This window comes from Lissotriton vulgaris, chromosome 2_1 (genome assembly GCF_964263255.1).
Source record: "Lissotriton vulgaris chromosome 2_1, aLisVul1.2, whole genome shotgun sequence".
Lineage (NCBI taxonomy): Eukaryota > Metazoa > Chordata > Amphibia > Caudata > Salamandridae > Lissotriton > Lissotriton vulgaris.
This window is the reverse complement of record NC_141687.1, coordinates 526,710,107-526,731,363: the sequence shown is the minus strand read 5'-3', so window position 1 is coordinate 526,731,363 and position 21,257 is coordinate 526,710,107. Positions and strand designations below refer to the sequence as shown.

At 46.2% G+C, this 21,257-nt stretch overlaps 1 protein-coding gene across 1 annotated transcript in view; it reads right to left on the bottom strand.

The window, feature by feature from the left end:
* ZC3H15 (zinc finger CCCH-type containing 15) overlaps positions 1 to 21,257 on the bottom strand; it is a 283,862-nt gene that overhangs the window by 12,886 nt on the left and 249,719 nt on the right. Inside the window, exon 9 of the mRNA XM_086955460.1 lies at positions 10,854 to 10,983. Within this exon, the coding sequence (XP_086811586.1) occupies positions 10,854 to 10,983 (130 nt within the window). The remainder of the gene's footprint in view (positions 1 to 10,853; positions 10,984 to 21,257) is intronic.

Below are 21,257 nucleotides of genomic sequence, written 5' to 3'. Positions count from 1 at the left end.
CGGGGGAGTCCGAAGAGCGATGACGCCTCTTCGACTTCTTGTGCTTCTTACCCGACGACGACTTCGACCCGGAGCAGTGCGGCCTGCTCTCGGAACTGTGGTGGCTCCGAGCCAGCGACCTGTCCCTCGACCTCCCGTGGGACCGGGACCTCTCGCGGCGCAGGGCCGACTGCCGGAGTTCGAGTCGCCTGCGGGACCGCTCCTGCCTGGCTTTCGAAGAGAGGGCCCGGCAGTCGGAGCAGGCCTTGTCATCGTAGTCGACGCCTAGACAAGTGAGGCACAGGTGGTGAGGATCCGTGTCCGACATCGTGCGGTCGCAATCCTCGCAGTGCTTGAAGCCAGGCATCCCTACGGCACCGATCGGAGTCGCAAGACTTCGAGAAAAGATCAACAACGATCAAAAAGTTTGTCAAAAATTGACTGAGGGTTACTGCTTTTTCCAGATCTGCGCTTGCTGGCGCGGAAAAAAGAAGAACTGACGTCAGCACGCGGCGGCGGCGTCTAAGTACTCAGACGACGTCATCACGGCGCCGACGACGGACGCGGAGCCGCAGACGACGCCTACCGACGTGCAAGGGTACTGCTACGCAAAAGTTTCCGGATCCAGTCTGACGCCTGGGGATATTCTAAGGTAAGGAATCTATCACTAACGTGTCTTTCAGATACAGCTTTCCCCTCTCCACAAAATGTTTACATGTGAAAGATGTGCTAGGGTAGCTTTCTCTATTTAAAAAAAATTGGAAGTATATTCTGCTTATTTTGTTATAGTAGGGATGTTATTCTGATTAAATCTGTATTCTGACAGGGCATCCCTTCAGTTTCGGACATTAGTGGAATAACAGACTTTTTACAAAACAACAACCAATATATTCCCAAAAGGTCTGAAAGCACGCAGTGTCTTTGTGGCACTGTGACGCAAATAAAAATAAAGTAATATTTTTAGAACCATCCCCCTTCCATTCTTACATGGATGCATCTTTTGCTAGTACTGTATTTTTTGTGCTTTGTTCCTATACAAAGCCTCAGTCACAAAATTGCCAGAATTATGTGAAACCTAATGATAGTCCCAGCTACTCATCCATGTGAAAGTGACTGATTGCTCTGCAGGTCCTCAGCAGAACTTTGACAGTAGCACCATTAGAAAAGAAATCGGTTTTCTGTGTGACCCGACCAAAGGGCTATTTGGGTTGGGTAAATGTCTGTGGGTAACCTGAAGAGTTTGGCTTGAGGTGGAACCAAAAGTGCTTAGCACCAAACTCCAGAAACGGAATTACCCAAGACAAGTTATCTCGAAAGCATGGAAACAAGCACAAAATAATAACTGGGTATGCCTTCTGGAGACCCCTGAGAGACTAAAACAAGAAAAAACATTGTGTGACAACATTCAGCAAAGCTTCCAATTGTGTCAAGAAAATAGTAAAAAAACGAACTGGCGTATCGCGTATCCTAAATTCATGGGTTTTGAAGCTACACACACACACCAATGTTCGCATATAAGAAGAGTGCGAACCCGAGAGACACCTTGGTAAATACAAGACCAACAATAGAAGAACTAAAAGTGAACCAAGTATGTGGAGCCTACCACCAGTAGTGGGACATTATGCATGTGGAGCATGCAAAGCTTGCCCATTGACTAACAATTTGAAAATGGTTGATCTAGGACTAAGGTTCCTTTGGAAGCTTATTAGACATACTAACTGCAATTCAGACAATGTGGTTTATTTGATCAGCTGTCCTATAACTATTCTCTTGTAGTCATGACTACAAGACAGGTAAAAACTAGGATTTTTGAACATCTGAGCAATATATAACTTAGAGACCATAAGAACAATTGTTACTTACCTGTAAACAGGTGGTTCTCCAGTATTGGTGTCTTTTATAGATTCACATGCTTGAATATTCCCAGTCGTCAAAGTGGGAGTTCCACGGTAAATAAAATCGCAATAACATACCAATAACATATGTATGTAAATACATAACACATGAAATAGTAGTAGTAAATACATAAAGGCTCAAAAAACAATTCCTACATAGGAATACATGAGAGAGAAAAAACACTTGTAACATATTCCTGTCATTATGTTAGTCCAAACTACAGCCAATCAGGTGCCAGCACCCTTCCAGAACCTTCTCCTCAGAGCTCAGACCCTCAGATTTTCGTAGCACTAGAGTAACAAAAGAGTCGATGAGGCGAAGCGAGCCTCTCCAGGGGAGGAGGGTGGTTCGCATGTTAATCTATGAAAGACACCAATACTGGAGAACGACCTGTTGACAGGTAAGTAACAATTGTTCTTCTCCAGTATTAGGGTGGCTTTTATAGATTCACATGCTTGAATAGAATAGAGAGCAGTAACATCCGAAGAGGTCAGATTGCTATGCAACAGCCTGGAGAAAACCAAAGAGACAGTAATGATACAGTCATGTAAGTACTGATAGCAATCATAAAATCCATAGCGGAGGAGGGAAGACAGAGGCTCACCTTAGTTAAAAAGATGACGAAGGACAGCCTGTCCCACTGCCGTATCCGCCTCGTTGATGGCATCTAAGCAGTAGTGCTTCGGGAACGTGTGCCGGTTGGACCATGTGGCTGCTCGGCAGATCTGATGAAGCGGCACACCAGCAAACAGGGCAGTAGAGGATGACATCGCCCTGGTGGAATGAGCCCTCACTGTAGATCGTAGAGGCCTGCTGATGGCGAAGACAATGGCTGAAAAAATCCAACGTGCAATAGTTGGCTTGGTAACAGGGCACCCTTTACGCATGCGTCCGTAGGCAATGAACAGTTGATCGGACCTGCAAAAAGGGGCAGTCCTGCTGATGTAAAATTTAAGGCATCGTTTGATGTCCAAAGAGTGCAATCGTTGCTCTGCCGGAGATTGAGGATCGGCAAAGAAAGTCTTTGAGAAAACAGGCTTGTTTAGATGGAAATCCGTAGGCCCCTTCGGCAGGAAAGTTGGGTTGGTGCGAAGCACCACACAGTCAGGTTTGAATTGAAGAAAAGGTGGTTTAACAGTGAAAGCGTGAAAGCGTGAAGATCACTCACGCGACGAGATGTCAGAGCAAGGAGAAGGGCTACCTATGTCAGAAACTTTAGGTCCGCCCTATGGATAGGCTCGAATGGCACCTTCATTAGTTGGGCTAAGACGACATTAAGATGCCAAGTGGGAGGAGGATGCCGAAGAGGTGGGAACTTCCGGAACAGCCCTTTGAAAAACTGACAAATTACTCTGGAAGAGCAGAGAGAGGAGGAGCCATCCTGCCGGAAACGAGAGATTGCCGCCAAGAAAACTCTCAAAGTAGCATGGGAAAGCCTGGATTGAGCCAGGTCCAGAAAGAACGGAAGTAGCTGCTCCGGAGTGGAATGGATATTCGTATCCACACACCAATGGCAGAACCTCTTCCATTTGAGCTTGTAAGTCTTAATGGTAGACGATGCCCTGGCCTGAGCGAGAATGTCACGGCATTCCGACGAGATATTTAAATGCGCAAATTCAAGGTGCTCAGGTTCCAGGCCGACAATTGTAGAGAGGAGGGGTTTGGATGTTAAATTTGACCCTTGTCCATCGTCAGGGGTCGAGGATGAAGGAGGATGGGCTCGCACTGGGACAGAAGGAGCAACTCCGAGAACCATGCCCGACTGGGCCATCTGGGGCGATCAGGAGAATGCGGCAGGGCTGCCTCCGCTTCTTCCACAGCACACGAGGCACCAACGGGTTTGGAGGAAAAGCGTAGGCGAATAGATCGCACCAATTCATCAAAAGGGTATTTCCGCACGACCTGTGGTGGGGATGCAAACTTGCGTAAGATGGGCATTTCCGGTTCTCCAGTGTTGCAAAGAGATCCAGAGACGGACGACCCCATCGTTGAAAAATGAGGTCGCGAGTCGGTTGATGTAACTCCTACTCGTGGGTCGATGACGTGGACCTGCTGAGGGAATCCGCTAGGATGTTGGAGACGCCCGGCAGATGCACAGCCGTCAGGGAAACTTGACGGATTGCCTAATCCCAGATCGACTGAGCCAGCCGACACAAGAGTGGAGACCTGGTTCCGCCCTGCTTGTTGACATAGTACATACTGATGGTATTGTCCGTCTGAATGAGCACTGATTCCCCTTGAATCGCAGGAAGGAACTGGAGTGCCAGAAAAATTGCCATCAGCTCCAGCCTGTTGATGTGCCAGGAACGACGAAGCGGAGACCATTTGCCCTTGATGGACCATTTGCCCTTGATGGAAAGGCCTTGAAGGTGACCACCCCAGCCTTCTAATGAGGCGTCTGTTGTGAGCGTGAGTTCTGGAGTGGTGGAGAAGAAAGAAGTTCTTGTCGCAAGGTTGGACGGTTGAGCCCCCACTGGAGAGCTGATCTCATGTGAGCGGTGACACTCACGATGTCGTTGAAAGAACCGGAGACCTGACGCCACTGTACGTCCAATTCCTCCTGAATAGGGAGAGTCCGAAGTCTGCAATTTGGGATCAGTGCATTACAAGACGATTCCAACCCCAGAAATGACTTCAAGATGCGGACAAAAATTGACAGTCTTGCCCGAATCAGAGACACCAAGCAAAGGATCTTTTGTTGACGCTCTTGAGCCACGAATGCCTTTGAAAGCACTGTGTCCAACGTTGCTCCCAGAAAAGTCCTGCTTTGAGCCGGTTCGACCTGAGATTTGTTGACATTGATGGTTAGGCCGAGAGATCGAAACACGTCCTAACAAAGACGGGTGTGCTGAATCAGCTGTTTGCGAGACTGACTTGAGTAGGCAGTCGTACAGATATGGAAAGATTTGGACACCTCTGAGACGCAGGTAAGCCTCTACTGGAGCCAATACTTTCGTGAAGACACGAGGGGTGGATCGGAGGCCGAAAGGCAAAACCTTGAACTGGAAGTCTCTCCGTCCCACCTGGAGGCGCAGGTACTTCCGATGCTTTTGAAGAATTGGAACATGGAAGTAGGCATTCTGTAGGTCGATGGTGGTCATGAAGTCGCTAATGGAGATTAGACGCAGGATCTCTACCAGTGTAAGCATGCAGAAGGATTGGCTCTTGAGGTACCTGTTGAGCGCTCGCAAATCCAGAATCGGTTGCCAATCTCCCGTCTTCTTGAGTATTAGGAAAAAACAGGAATAGAAACTCTTTCCTCTCTGACTTGGGAACCACTTCAACAGCCCCTTTCTGAATTGGAAGACGAACTTGATGGAAAAGCTCCTTGAGGTGGGGAGGAGGAGGGCCAGACGGTGGAGTGGGAGGAGGAATCTTGATTAACTCTAGAGCATGGCCCTTTTTTACAATGTCCAGAACCCAGCGGTCTGAGGTGATGGAGGACCACTGAGAAAAGAACAGCGAGATTCGACCACCAACGCTGGGGGGGATACACAAGTCATTGATGTTTGGGAGTGGATCCTCTATACGAGGATTTTCCCCTGTAGGATTTTGACGACTGCTGTCGGGAGGACTGTTGTTGGTTGGAAGAGTAACGTTGGTTACCTTGATGGTAGGAGTGGTATTTAGAGTTTCCTCCACGAAAAGTTGAGGAGGTGCCGCGTCCGCGAGCACCCCGAAATGGCTGCTTCAAAACTATTAAGTCCCCAATGAGCGAGCAGTGTCAGTGTCCTTTTTAATGGCCTGCAAAGCCTCGTCTATGTGCGCTCCAAAGAGCGACTCACCGTCGTATGGCATACCCAGTATCTTGGATTGAACTTCTTGGCAGAAAGAGTTGGACCGTAACCAGCCCTGCCTTCGTAAGACCGCTGCACCAGCAAGCTGACGAAAGCCAGTACACGCAATGTCAATGATTTCCTCAGATGTCCTCTCTCCGTCCTGCAGGATTTGTAAAGCTTCAGCCCTGGAAGCGTCAGGGATGAGGTTCACCAGGGCAGACAAGTCCGACCACATCTGGCGGTCGTAGCGGCCTAAGATGGCTAAAGCATTAGCCGCCCTCACCGTAGTGGATGCCATAGTGGAGAACTTGCGTCCAATAGCGTCCAGGCGCTGACGCTCCCTATCTGGAGGAGCTGAAATTGGTGATGCCGGATTACGGAACGACATTGCGCAGCTTGAGTGACCACTGAGTCGGGTTTTGGATGAGCGACAAGGCACGCTGGAGATCCTACCGGCGCCTTGTATTTCTTTTCAAGGCGAGGCAGCTGAGCCGGCAGTGAATTAGGAGTTTGCATGAGCTTCACCCCTTCAGCCCATATAAAGTCTATGATGGGTACAGTGTGGACTTGTTTGAATGGCTGATTTTTAAAATCATAGAGGAAACAGTCCTCTACAACGCAGGTTGTAGTCATCCAACATATGCTGGAGATTTGAGATGAGCGACAATGGCAATGTCGCAGTAGGAACCTGTATAGAACGTTCTTCTGCCTGAGAGTACTGGTCATCGCTATCATCATCATCACCGTAATCCTGGCACTTAATAATCAAATCTGATGGACTGCGTGCCACTCTGAAAGAATCACCCATATCATTATCAGATTCAGAATCCGGCTCAGAGCCCGTGGCGAACATGGGCGAGGGAGGCTGTGGATCTGGAAGAGATAGTTGGTCAACTGGCCGTTGAAGACTATGGTGCAAGGGGTCGGCGGTGGAAGAGCCAGACCCAGTGGAAGACAAAGGCACCAAATGTATTGAGGCAAACGATGAAGGAACCACAGTCGTCGACGCAGAGGCGCGACAAAGTCGTAGAGAAATCCGCCGTCGACGGAACCATTGTAGACGTGGAGTTAGTCAACGATGATGAAGCCAGCGGCGACTGAGTCGATGTCGACGGAGCCCTCGTTGACGAAGAAGACTTTGTGAGCTTTCGTCGACGATGACTTTGCTGACGACGAAGCAGATTTCTTCGCCGACGACGAGGCAATAGGTATCGTCGACGAGACAGTCTTGAAGCTGAGTGATACCTTCGTCGACATGGATGACGTCGACGTAGCAGTCGTCGACGATCCGGAGGCTGATGTCGTCGTCCCTGTCGCTGTCGACGATCCGGAGAAGGCTGATAGTCGTCGGGACGATCGTTAACGCTCCCGTCGACGATGAAACATGTTTCGGAGCAGAAACATGATGGGAGGCAGCAGAAGACGCCTGATAGCCAGGTCTCGTGGGCGTAGCGGTAGTAGGAGGTGGTGAAGACACTGCAGGAGCCACAGACATGGAAAGTTTTTTCCTTTTTAGAAAAGGTGAAGGCATATCCTGCACACCACTATGCTTCGAGGCTGCATGAGAAGGTCCAGACTGCAAACTTTCTGCATCTGACAATGCTGAATCCTTATCCTTAAGACGTTGGAGCCAAATGAGGAGACAGCCTTCTCTGTCCTCAAGGGTTTTAGTAGAGAAAGTCCTGCAAAACCTACAGCTACCAACTTCATGGTCGGGATAAAGGCAATAAATTCACTTCTTCTGGGGGTCCTCAGAGTAAAGACGCAGTTTCCCTCAAGAAGAGCAAGGTCTAAATAAAGACTTCTTACTTGACATGTTGAGAAGACAGGAAAACTTGAAGAAATGGAGAAAACTGAGCAGAGCTCAGGGAGACTCCCTTCACATGACGTGCGGTAGAAAATCTGAGGGTCTGAGCTCTGAGGAGAAGGTTCTGGAAGGATGCTGGCGCCTGATTGGCTGTAGTTTGGACTAACATAATGACAGGAATATGTTACAAGTGTTTTTTCACTCCATCATGTATTCCTATGTAGGAATTGGTTTTTGAGCCTTTATTATGTATTTACTACTACTATTTCATGTGTTATGTATTTACATACATATGTTATTGGTATGTTATTGCTATTTTATTTACTGTGGGACTCCCACTTCGACGACGGGGAATATTCAAACATGTGAATCTATGACTGACACCCTAATACTGGAGAACTAGGCTAACAAAACATTTCTTTGAGAAAAAGCATATAGAAAGGGATATAAATTGGGTGGTTATTGATAAACCTTTTATTCCAACGAGTGTTACAGACATAAAATCATTCTTGTTTAAACGTGAACAAAGATGATTATATAGGCTAAAGAGTGATAAACGGGTACTGAACGACGCGATTCCATGGCCCCACCTGAATAGTCTGGAGAGTAATCATCAAGACATCCTACATCCATTACTAAGAGTAATATAGACTAGGTTGAGCAGAATAGATAAATGTACAGGAGTTTTATTCCCACATCTGTACACCTAATAGAGATCTAGACATTGAGTCATGGTATGCACTCAATGAAAAATCTGTAGAGCAATAACACCATCAATGTGACTGATAAATAGGGGTGACAACTATGACTGGCAATATAAAATACGTACGAACACCTTACCACTTAAACCTAATTGGTAACTCTATGCCAAAGAATTAAATTGTGTTTGATGTATACAGTATGGATACGAAGGGAGGTTATTCACATAAAAACTGATTACATACATCAAGATATGAGGGTATAGACGACTGCTGAGGAGTACCCCCTCGGTAAGGAGCACAGGATAAGTATCATGCTCGAGGTCCCTAATGACTAAAGTTTTGATGTAAAGAAATATTGGAATATTTCATTTGGACAAGACACACAGTATTAATATACTGACGGGTTACATACAACAGCTTTCCAAAATTGCACAGGATAAGAATCATGTTCGAGGTCACTACTGACTAAAATTTCAATGTAAAAGAATATTAGAATATTCGATTTGGATGAGGCACACAGAATTAATATAATGGACGGTTACACAAAACACCTTTCCAATACTGTGGGGATGAAATTCTATGAAGGAGTATAGCCCCTGAGATAATCACATGACCGGAACTACGCTAAGGATCCTTGTTGTAATGATGTGTAGGTCACGTGACGGCAAATGACAGTAATGACCCAGAGATACAGAGCGGACCAAATAGGCAATCGCACCTTGAAGTAGTGAGTACGGAACAATGAGGAAATAATTCTGAAGGTTTACATTCCGGTATTATACATAACAAACAGAGTATAGCCGATAGTTAGGATATGGGTACAAGGCTTTTAAAGAAGTTGGGCTTTGGAAATGAGCACTGGAGGTGAGCTATGAACATAGCAAAGATATACTATGTTTCATCCCAGAAATGATACACATAATTGAAATGTGAACAATCAACGGACGATACAAACTAAAAAATATGCTCCTCCTTACCCAGAGTGGAACTCTAGGACTATGTCCCACTCTCACCCAGTTTAGAGTGGAACATATGAAACTCTGGTAAGAACGCTCACTTATGGCTTTCTGATCTGTACACAATAAAAATACTTAATCTCTTTTTAAACTATAAAGCGTGAGGTGCATCACTGATCCTGCACGGGGCTGGTGGCATGCAAGTGATGAGTGACAGCCATGCACTCGGTGAGACCGAAGGGGAGGTAATGAGTACCAGCTACCATGAAACAAAGATATTTGCGGTGTTTGGGATAGATGGGAATATAGAAATAAGCGTCTTCCAGGTCTAAAGAAGTATCCGCTAATGAGGCAATGGAGAATGTCGCAGAAAGTTATCATCCCGAAGGATTGCTTGCAGAGGAATTTGTTGAGCTTCCCGAGATCTAGGATAGGTCTTCACTCCCTTGATTTCTTGCAGATGAGGAAAAAACGGGAGTATACCTTTTTTCCCTACTGAGCCAGTGGGACCCTCTCTATTTTTGCCTTGGAGACCTTCCTTCCTCAATAAGTGAAGACAAAGGGGAGTCTCTTTGGCAGAGTAGTTGGTGGTCATTCTGTAGACTCCAGGGTATGGCCAGAGGCGGGGTGAGAGGATGTTGCAGCTGGTACCTAGAGAAGGTCTCGGTTTGTGATCGGTGTTACAGCTTTGAGGAGGTAGTCTTCTGCGAGGCCCTTGTTTAGAGAAACGTGCCGTAGAGGATTGCCGATAGGATTGCTGCTCTTATGTTGTACTGTATTGTGGCTGGTATGACGGACATGGCTGTGAGGCCTGGTATCCGCCCCTAAATAAAGGGAAACCACATCCTCACGCCCATCTAAAAGGCACCTTGCGCTATTAGAAAGTGCCTAGAAATGTAGCAGTATCAGTGTCCTTCTCAATGGCAAGGAGAGCATCATTGATGTGCTTGCCAAATAGCGTGTCCCCGTCGTAAACCATGTTCAATATTTTGAACTTAACGAGTATGCCTGTAGCCATCCTTGGAATCCTAGTACAGCAGCGCCGGCTAACTGACAGAAGCCTATGGAGGCGATGTTTATGGTGCAGTCTATAATTTCTAACGATGTGTGTTCGCCCTCCAACATGAACTTCCTTGCTTCAGTTCATCTATCCTCAGGGATGAGGTAGATGATGGCACCACATCAGACAGTTGTAGCGACCCAGAATGGGGAGGGAGTTGGCTGCACGTACCTTAATTGCAGACATAGTTGAAACCCAATGTTATCCAGTCGGTGCCCCTCCTTGTCAGATGGCACGGAGATGGGAGTAGACAGGTTTTTAAATGTCCACTGCACCGCCTGAGAGATCACAGGAGTCAGGCTTGGGATGTCCTGTCAAGCAGGATGGGGAGTCCCAAGGCGCTCTGTACTTTTTGTTGATGCGTGGAAATACAGCGGCTACAGTGGCTGGATTTTTCACGACCTTTACTTCCTCCTGCCAAATTTAGTCCACGGTCAGTATAGAGCGTACCGATCTTCTGGGCTGTTCTTTGAAATAGTACCTGCATGTAGTTCTGCCTGTATTCTATACTGCTAAACCTTTCGGTCTAACAGACTTGTACTAACTCCTTTGAGCGGACAAAGTGCTTCTTTACTCTTTTTCCACTTTTTAGGATACAAGCCAGTAAAAGATGTTAAATTCAACTACGTTCACTGTTACAAAAATAAACAATTAATATAGGACTATTGAAATTACCGTCATTGCCAGCTGTTTGACCATATGTGCTGAACCTCTCCAGACTTGCCACTGTAATACCCATATCATCCACATCTTTTGGTACAAATCTGCTTATATCAAGTTCCTTGATGTCATCTGTACTTTCAACCTTCAAAATACAAAAGTAATTTTATAACAACTTTCAACAGCAACATCATTGCAATGCATTTTGACAACATATTAATCAGTATGTACTCCATGTTAAAGAAAATAGAAGGATGGAGAAATTCAAAGATAACTGCAGCCTGTATTTCCTTCTTGTACATTTTCAATTCAATATCATGACGTCTGAGGACGTGTCTTCTACTGGCTAGCAGAAAAGACTGCATTCAGTCCCGCTAACAGCAGCCAATAGAAGTCAGTAAATACACCCGTACAGATAACAATTTTTTAAAATTAATAATGTAGGTGATTAGAGTGAAACCCTCTTTCACAAATGACTAATGTTTTACTGGACAGTGGAGAAGGTATTGGAGGTGAAAGCAGTAAGTAAGAAACGCTAAACTTAAATAAGCAAAGGAGTAAATGCCTTTGAATTGAATCACTGATAATAATGATAATGGCCTATCACCCAGATTATACAACTGGCCATTAGCATGTAGGGCAAATTAAGCACACTTCATCAGTATCTAGAGTAATGAATATCAAACCACAATAGAAAAACATTGCTTACCTGCAATGAGATGGTAATGTCTTTGCAAAATGCAGAACTCTGAATCTTTTTATTACCAGTCCATGCTGAGACTGTCTGTTAATTATAATCTTTCCAAACTCTAGCCCATCTAAATACAAGATGCACAGGTTGCTGAAACTGGTTCTATCTGCAGATGGGGCTGTTCAGAAGGCTCAGCTGTGTTTGCGACAGAGTAGCTTTTTGCCAGAGTCACTGGCAGTTTGGGGTTTCTATAAATAAGAGTGTGAGAACATTACTGGGAGTCCCAGGTCAATAAGATGTTACTGGTCTCAGATTGTTACAAGAGCCTTTTGCTTCTGGTGTTATAGGGTGTATTCGTACTGTGCAACCCAAAGTCGAGCGCTAAATACATCCCCTTTAGATCTTGAATCTTGATAGCACAGTCCAGCAATTAGCAATCCAGGGTTTAAGAGAATTGGTGTGGGGTAGAAACTCATGAAGAATTTAACAATCAACAAAGCCAATGAATCAAACAAAACCCAGACTAGGGAACTCTGAAAGCTTAGGTTGTAACAGAGTTGTCTTTCCTATGCAGTCACCACAGATTTTTCACCTTTTTTGGATTCTACTTCTACAAGTATTATCGCACTGTGACACTGCTACTCCGTGCCACAGTGCACATGCTCTAGATTTAAAATGGCACTGTCAAAGTTTTTTTTTTAATTTTCTTTATTAATATTTTCATGTAGACATCTACATATCATTAACAACAACAGACCAACTAGGTGTATGGTTATTCATTATACAACAGTGCAAAAAACACGCATTTTCAACATTTGTCAGCATGTGCCTACCCAAGCGATGTGTCTCTTGTACAAAGAACCAGTATGGACGAGAAAGTATACATTGGAACATAATATCAAAATTTGACAGCAGGACATCTTAAGTTACTCGCATTGCCTCAACCATATACATATCGATTCACACACATTCATGAATTCACACATCTCCAGAGCTGACAGCCACTTTCCCAAACATCCTCAAGTACATTTGTCCTTTCCTGAACCCAGGTGAGGAACGGTTCCCAAATCTCTCTTGGCCTGGAAGTGGGAGGCATTAATTCCCAGAACGTAGCGAACTGGACGTGGCAGTAGGTAACCTCCCTTATCCATTCCGCTGATCGCCTCTTTTTCCCCAATAGACAGCTATTTGGCGCTTGGCGAACACTAACAATAAAGCATGCAGTTTGCGTTTTTTTACATGTGTATCTTCGACATACCCTAACATTCCCACAAGTGGAGATGGTGGCAGTGCGAATCCCAGGATCGGATTGATAGACATGAAGATGCGGGTCCAATAATCAGTAAGTGCCTGACACTCCCATGTCATATGTAAGAAGGAGGCTGAGGACTCCCCACAGCGCCAGCAGCAGCTATCATCCCTAAGCCCCATTCGATGTCAACTAATGGGTGTTCTGTAATACCGGTGCAGAAACTTGAAATTAATTAAGCAGAGTCTACAATTAGGGTACAATTCAGTCAATTGGGTATTCATTCTGCATTACATTTATGCGGAGCGCTTGGTTCTCTCACTGGGGCGTCAGATTGCATGCGTGTGTAAAGCCTAGTGATACGTTTACGTGGTGATGGTATACGTAGCAAATTCTCCAGGGCCGCCAAAACGGATTGTTGGGTAGGGAATTCAGCGTGCAGTGTGCGACAGGCAGCTCGTATCTAATGATAGAGAAAAGTCTCTCCAAAGCATACTCTCTGTCCTTCCTCCGCCGTTGGGAGTTCCCTAAACAACCCCTCCGGGTAGAGGTCCGCAAAGGTATGAAGTGTCATCGTCTGCGCAACCCTCTTGTTTATCTCATCTCTTATGTTAGGTAACATTGGATTTTGCGCCAGTGTAATTGAAGGGGCATGTAATACCAGAGGACCCGCCCGTCGCTGTATCTCATCCCAAGCCCACCTCAGAGTTTCTGAAGTGTCGATGACATCCGTGGGTCTTCTATAGGTCTGATATACAGCCATCTGTAGAGGAACCGGTGCCACCGCGTCTGTTTACACAGCCACGTTTGGCTGAAATGGCGTTGGGTGGACCCAATAATGCAAGAAATGTGCCTGCGCACACAATGCATATAATTTCATATCAGGGGCACCCAGTATACCCTGCCTAAGCGGGCGATTCAGTAATTCCCACGATACTCTGGCCTGTCCACCCGCCCACACCAAAGATATTAACAGTGTGCGCTGTGTCCTAAAAAAGTGTTGCTAAGTATAATCAGCAAATTTACAAAAAGGTATAAGAATTTAGGTAGCACAACCATCTTTAGCAATGCGATCTTTCCTGCTAGTCACCGTGGAAGTTCAGCCCATATAGCAATTTTCTCTTCCAACCAATTAATGGTTCTGCCATAGTTTAAGTTCCACACTTCCTGTATATCCCAACTGATCCAAATTCCGAGATATTTCACCTTCTCATCTTCCTATTGTAACAGGAATTCAGAGGTCACTGCCGCACGGTTATCTGTTAAGGGGAATACTACTGATTTAGCCCAGTTTATGATATGCCAGCCAGACCACCAAATTGAATGAATTCTCGTAATACTGTGTCTAGGTTTTGCGCAGGGTTGAGAATATAGAGGGTGACGTCATCTGCGTACATTGATATCAGAAGGCTCCTAGCGCTAAACCCTATCCCTTTGTCTGTGTGGTGTTGTCTTATGCGTGCAGCCAGTGGCTCCATTGCTATGGCAAACAAAAGGTGACAGCGGGCATCCCTGCCTCGAGCCCTGCGTAATCGGATCGGATAAAAGACCATTCGCACGTATTCTAGCAGACGGGCCATTGTATAACAGTTTTAGCCATCTGAAAAAGAGGGGCCAACTCCCAACCGCTCCAAATTTTTTTTTCAACATATATGGCCACTCAAGCGAGTCAAAGGCTTTTGCCGCATCTAAAAACACTGCTGCAGCCTGCACATCTTGATGGAAATAATGGAGGACCGAAAAAACTGTTCTGAGGTTATTGGAAGTAGATCTCCCAGGTATGAAACCCGATTGGTCTGGTGGGGCTATGAGGGGAAGTAAGGGTTGTAATCTATTCGCTATCAGTTTCGCCAAGATTTTAACATCCACATTTATAAGTGACAGTGGTCGATATGAGTTTAGGTCAGTGTCCAATTTTCCTGGTTTTAGCAAGGTTATAATGATAGCTTCACGCATTGTCTGCAGTGATATATCTGTTTCGTGGGCCAAAAGTCTGGGCGCGATCTCCTCCACATAGGCTTTATAGAAGGCGATCGTAAGCCCATCCGATCCAGTGGCCTTATCCAATGGCAAACTTGATAACAGTAGCTACGTCCTCCACCTGTGTCGATTATTAAACCAGACCAATGCTAAGGAGTCCAAAAATGCCTGCATGCCTTCCGGGCATTCTGTTTGCGTGGCAGTGTACAAATGGGCAAAAACAGAAAAAAACTCCTCAAGGACAGCTACTGGACCTCTGACCACCCCACCGCTACCATTTATCAATTCAGGGATATAAGCAGCAGACCGTGGTTTCTTAAGCTTGCACGCAAGTGTCCCTCCTGGTCTGTCACCTTCGCCGTATCTACCCGCTTCAGTATATTTCCCTAGAAATGAACTTCCCTCTGTGCCTCTTCGTCATGTTCTAACAGTTTGGCTTTCAACTGATCTAAAAGCGTATTTGTGTTTTCAGAGTATAACCGGGTTTTGTATTTGATTCTCTATGTTCTGCAATGTACGTCTGATGGCCTTGAGAACGCCTGCTTGCCTAGATATACATTGTCCCCTGATGACCACTTTAAATGCCTCCCATAGAGATGCCTCGGTGTCTCCGGTACAAGTGTTAAGGGTGAAATAGTCAATCATATCACTGCGAATGTCCTCTTGAAACACCGCATCCAAGAGAACGCCCTTTGTTTGGTATCAGGAAGAGCAATTTTTAAGAGGCATGGGGGGTGATCAGATAGCGTTCTCTGCAGGAGCGACACCTCCAACACCCAGCTGGCCACGTCTCTAGTCATCAGCCAGTAATCCATTCGAGACCAGGCTTTGTGGTGTTCAGATAAACATGACCCTTCCCTTGTTAGTGGATTTAGCATTCACCAGATATTAACCAATTCCCCATCGTTTAATAAAGAATTGAGAACCTTGCTTGCTGAGGGGTGATGTGTCCTCACCGTGCCTAGTCTATTCAAGTCATCACTTAAAACAGCTTTGAAATCCCCTCCCCATAGAACTGTGGTGCATCCAGTTGCCCTGATCTTTGCCCATATATCTTGAAAAAAACTTGGAGAATCGATATTCAGTCCTTCTATTGCAACCACGTTATCAAGATGCCTCCCAGGGAACTCAGAAAGATAATGTAGAGTCCTTCGTGGTAAATATGCATTTCTCTCTCCCTCCAGTCCAGACCACGTTTTACCAACACAGCCAACCCTCAAGAATAGTTGGAGTATACAGATGTGCATGTGAATCCCCATCTTTTATGCTTAATTTTCGAGGAGGTTTGGCTATGTAGATGGGTCTCCTATAGCATACATAAATCTACGTTGTGGCTTGTAAGGTACCAGTCTGGCTTTCCTACTGTCATTCAGTTCCCTAATGTTCCAAGTCAACCTGGCCAGGTGTCATACTTCAAGGTTATATAAGTTCCATCGCTTCGACCCTTATAGCACATGATCGTCGCTTTTCTTGCCCTGTGTGTCATCCAGCAGCATATCAATACACCATCAATACAACAACAATCCGAGCCCACCAACCCCCACCCACACCAACCACCCAATCAGGTTGAAGAAAGCCCCCCAACAAGAAAATGCAAAACACCGTAAGATCGGGAAATCTCCCATGGGGAGTGAGTACCGGCAAACTACCCTACCTTAGCAGGGTGGCCAAGAAACTGCAAGGAGTCAATCCCGCATTATTACAGCACAATAAGTGCACAGCACCAAATCAAACAAGGAGAACGATAGATATAAACTACACCAACCTCTGTCTTTCCAGTATCAGGTTTTAGTCATCCCGATCTAGCTGCCTAAAGCGAAACAGGATTGTGACAAGGAAAGGAAAACAGTGGTTTCCCGAGTCACCTGATATCTGAGGGCAATCCTAACATGGATCAATAGGTACGAAACTGTCTGGGTTGTTATTTCTGAGTCAAACAGCGGGATATACCAGCATCAGCAATTTAAACATTGGACCAAGTTATAACCACAGACTTTCCCACATTTAAACCCAAAAGAAGAGCTAGGAGCTATTATAAACATAATACAGGAGATGAAAAATACAATGTCAGGTTGTTAAGTAATTATCACTTAGACGGTGCTCAGTCGATTCACCCAGACCCGGAGTGTTCTTGGTCCTTTTACAACCCACATGTTTCGCAAATTTCAGGGCAGGCTTAGCTTCTGTAAAGAGGGCCGAGCAGTCTTGTGACACTAAGTTTAGAAAGATACAGCAACGAGTATGGGATCTGAGTCTGTAATAGGATCCGCTTAGCCGGCAGAAACACTGGCCTCACTGCCTGTACTGCTGGTGTTAAGTCCGGGTAGAAGGAGATCTGGTTTTCTTGATGTGTAATGTTCCCCATTTTGCGCGCCTGTCACAGTACCGCATCTCGATCTTGGAAGTTCAAATATCTTGCCAAAATTGTCCGTGGGGTGGCCCCCACCGGGGGTTTGGGACCCAGCGCACGATGAGCTCTTTCCACCGCAAATACTGGTGAGAGGTGCGTACCAAAGAGGTCCTGCAGCATGTCCGACACACATACCTCCATTTTGTTGATCGCAATTGTCTCTGGAATTCTCGTGGTGCGTAGTTTGTTGCGGCGCAATCTCGCCTCCAAATCTTAATTTTTGGATCTGATCACACCCAGTAGCTTATCCATTTGCAGTAGTTGAGCATTTGTTTCCACCTGGAATTCATGAAAGTCGGACTGTTTATTTTCTAGCACGTCCAGTCTATGCTCATGAACTCCAACTTGAGTTTTCACCGATCCCATTTGTGTTGTCAGCGTGTCCAGTTTAGAGTCTATGGTTCGGAGGCTGGAGCACATTTCGAGCATGAGCAAGCGGATGTCTTCTCCTTGATCTCCCAGTGGGCCCTCTGAAGAACCACCTGCGGCAGATTCTGAGTCTGATTCCATCTGTCTAGTCGCTCTCCGTTGGTCAAAACTAATTTTGGGCTGTTTGGCATCTTGCTTGCCCATGTTGAGCTTGAAGCTTGTTCCCCCCCCCCCCTTCAATCCCCCCCCCCCCCACTGCTGTGTCCAGTCTGCGCTGTAATCCCTCTGCTCACGCCGCTATGCTAGCTACGCACAATTAACAACAGGTTGTGGTTCGGCTGCAGCCAAGGCGTATTAATTTTTTTGTTAGCCACCACAGATCACCTCACATGTCTCCTTTTAAGCTGTGGGAGGAAGGCGGCATTCACAACAATGTTCCAGGCTATGGTGCGGTCGCGATCTAGGCCTTGCGATGAACGGGGCGGGCACCATTCTCCTCTATAGCTCACCATACATTTGGTGCCAAGACTCTCTCCACACAGATGCTCCTGTCCATGTATGTGGTCCCAATGTGGCTGATGCCTAGACACCCACCGCAAGGTCCATATATTCGGGCCTCTACAAAATGGCAGCTCCTCTGCCCTCAGAGTCAACAGCACATCAGTAGCACTCTGCAGCCTCTAGCCCGCCGACCATCTCTTTCCGTAGTGTCTGATCCTCGGGGTGAATGTCCAGCCCCTCCCACAGTGGCACTCACAGCTATTACCAGACCTCCTATGTTGCCTGTACCGCAGTGTGCCCCAGAGGCAGGGTGGCGTCATAGGCCCAGGGGCGTCTGGGTCTCAGCAGCGGCTCACAGATGGCTTTACTCTCCTCCCGCCACAGCTCCCAAAATGGCGCCTGTGAGACAAATGGACTCTGCACAGATATTTCACCAAAGAATTTTCCTCCTTCTTGACAGTGTCCCAGTGGTCTCCAAACTTCCCCTCACCTACACTGTATTTTGTCGTGGCATTGCGAGGCCAGTATCTCGTACCACACTGGCCTTTGTCTAAGCCACTGTATCAGGTAAACTTGTCCGCTGCGCTGACCTTTTGTCAGGGGGTTCGTACCTGCTCAGAGCACCTGGGTAGTCTGCTTCAGTTTCACACACGGCAGGGGCTCAGTGACATCCGATCGTGCCTTATAGTTGCGCCTGGATTTTACTGCAGTCTAGCGAGTAACGCAGCTTGTGCTGCACAGGCCGCCCCCAGATCCCCAGCCTCAGTTGGACCCGGTTGCTGCACCACTCCTCCGCCGGTTCAGCCATCTCTTCCGCCCGGTTCACACAGGCCCTCCGATCTCAGCGTCTGAGCTAGTCGGGCAGCAGATAATTATATAATGAGATGCAGCGGGTTTGTCACTTCCGAGGAGGCGAAGAAAGCAGAGTTTTGACTCTTCAATATGTGCGGATTTCTTAAGGATAATGCCTCGGCTGGCAGAGTTCGCTCACAGATCGGCCATCCTGTAAGGCCATGGTAAAAGGAACATAAATTGTACCACCGGCATGAAGTTAAACGACATATAGGGGCTATAATATGTATTTACACCACCCACATATATATAAAATAAATATGCCTGCCACAAACACCATTTTGCACTTATGCGGCAGTTCAAACTGCAGTGACAGATGCAAAGGAAAAGAGCCTTTGCAATGTAGGGCAATCTGATTTACATAACAATAAGAAAAGTAAAGAAGTCACCCCTAAACCATGCAAAGTGATGCAAATATATTTTCCACTTTGTTTTAATAATCCAAGTTCATAGTGAAAATAGATTTTTGAAAACTGTAGCGATAAGTCATTTTATAAATTCCACTTAGTACTGCCTGAGCCAAAAAGGTCAACATATCAACATATCTTTGTTCACAAGGACATTTTGAGGAATGAGTTACTGCGCTTGAATCCAAGTTACTTGAATCTCGCTCATCCACGTATTTTGTGGATAACTGCCTGCTGTCAACTGAATTGTGTCATGGATGATTTTATTGAGTCAGCTGCCACAATACCCCTTGTGAGATAACAGCAGTAAAATAGTTGATAGACAGTGAACTAAATTATGTAAATGATGGATATTGTATTTAGGTAGCTAAATGGTGGATATGTAGATGTGGCTGGACATGAGATATTGTAGAAATCCTTCTTTTATCCCCGTAGATGGTGGCTATTCAAACATCGTGGGGATTTCTACTTACCATGACTAGTTGTTTACCCACAGAAGTGCTTTAATATTATGGTATATTTTCCATTAGTGCTGGTGTGTGGCTGGCATTCTTTGAGGGCTGCTAGCTCTCAGTAGCCCGCCACAAAGTTGTATTTGCTTTTCTATTTATTTTTTTGTTATAGTTTTATTTATTTTTTGCATCTTTCTCACAGTGGCCGCTTCACTTTCGTATGGCTGTGGTAGGACAGCACATCTTTGCCATTGGCAGCTGCTACCTGGACGTGCTCCTGGCCCCGGACTCCAGCACGCACCTCTACAGCATGGTGTGGCGCTACGACCCCTGGACAGATTTGTGATCCATCGTGGCCCCCTGCCTCTCAGACTTCTCCTTCTCAGTGTTCCTGTCCCATGACCTCCTGCTCTGCACTGTGTGCTCCCACTACATTTACGTCCTGGAGAATGTGCAAAGGACCGAAAAGAAGCTAGTGCTGCAGTACGACAGATGAGCGGAGGGGCAAAGGAAGACTATTGTAGGTAACCACACACTATTGAAGTAGGGGGGGGGGGGGGTGTAATGATAAGTTTGTTCTCAGGCCTCATCGGCTGCCACGTTCCCAAGCTTAGCCAGGCACCGAAAATAATGGAACATGCAGTGGAGACTGCATCCCTTATACCGTAGAGTATGGAACTGGGGTGAACCCTCCATGACTAAGCAATAAATAAATCCCATCCATGAAGACTATTGTAGGAGTCCACACACTACAGTGCCCGCTCCCCCCCCCGCCCCCCAATCACAAATATAAGACACCAGAGGAACCCTGGTATGCAGCTGGTTGACTTCCGGCATGGTTGACTGAGGCACCCAGCCTTGAAAAATGACCTGGTGGGGTAGTGCACACTTATCATAGATAGTTACTTGTAAAACCTTTGGCCTTTAGCAACTATGTTTGGAAAACTGTGCTGTAAAACATATTGTCTGGCTACATTTAACAATTGTTGAGGGCACCCATTCCTCTACTGCAGCCCAGAATGAGGTTGAGCTGTCTAGCGGCACTCACCTGTGCTGTGGGGCCTCGTATCTAAACATTTTCAAGAGCTGCTCATAGCACTAATCTCTGCCATGTGAAGAGGAGACTGAGCTTGCCTGAGGCAAACACTCCTCTTGGCCCACAGGTGTAGCACATTCTGGACGGGTCCAGGAGGCAGCGGTGCCCCAGCGGGGGTGCATACATGGGTGCTAGAACACCCCAAGGAGAAATAGGGCCCCCTCTCACGAGGTGCATATTAGATACTTTAAACATGCCTATTTCACAGTGGAGTATGCTGGTAAATCAGTTTACATTGATTTAAGGTTGAATAGGAATGATTACGAGTAAAAGGAAGTGCCGCAATAATGCAGCTAAATTACCATTTTTGTGCAGCTAAATTTGCAAATCTATGCCGCAATATCCTGGGGGGAGGGGTGAGGGGAGGTCTGAGTAATGAATTAATTCTCAGTTCATTCAAATCAATCTGTGA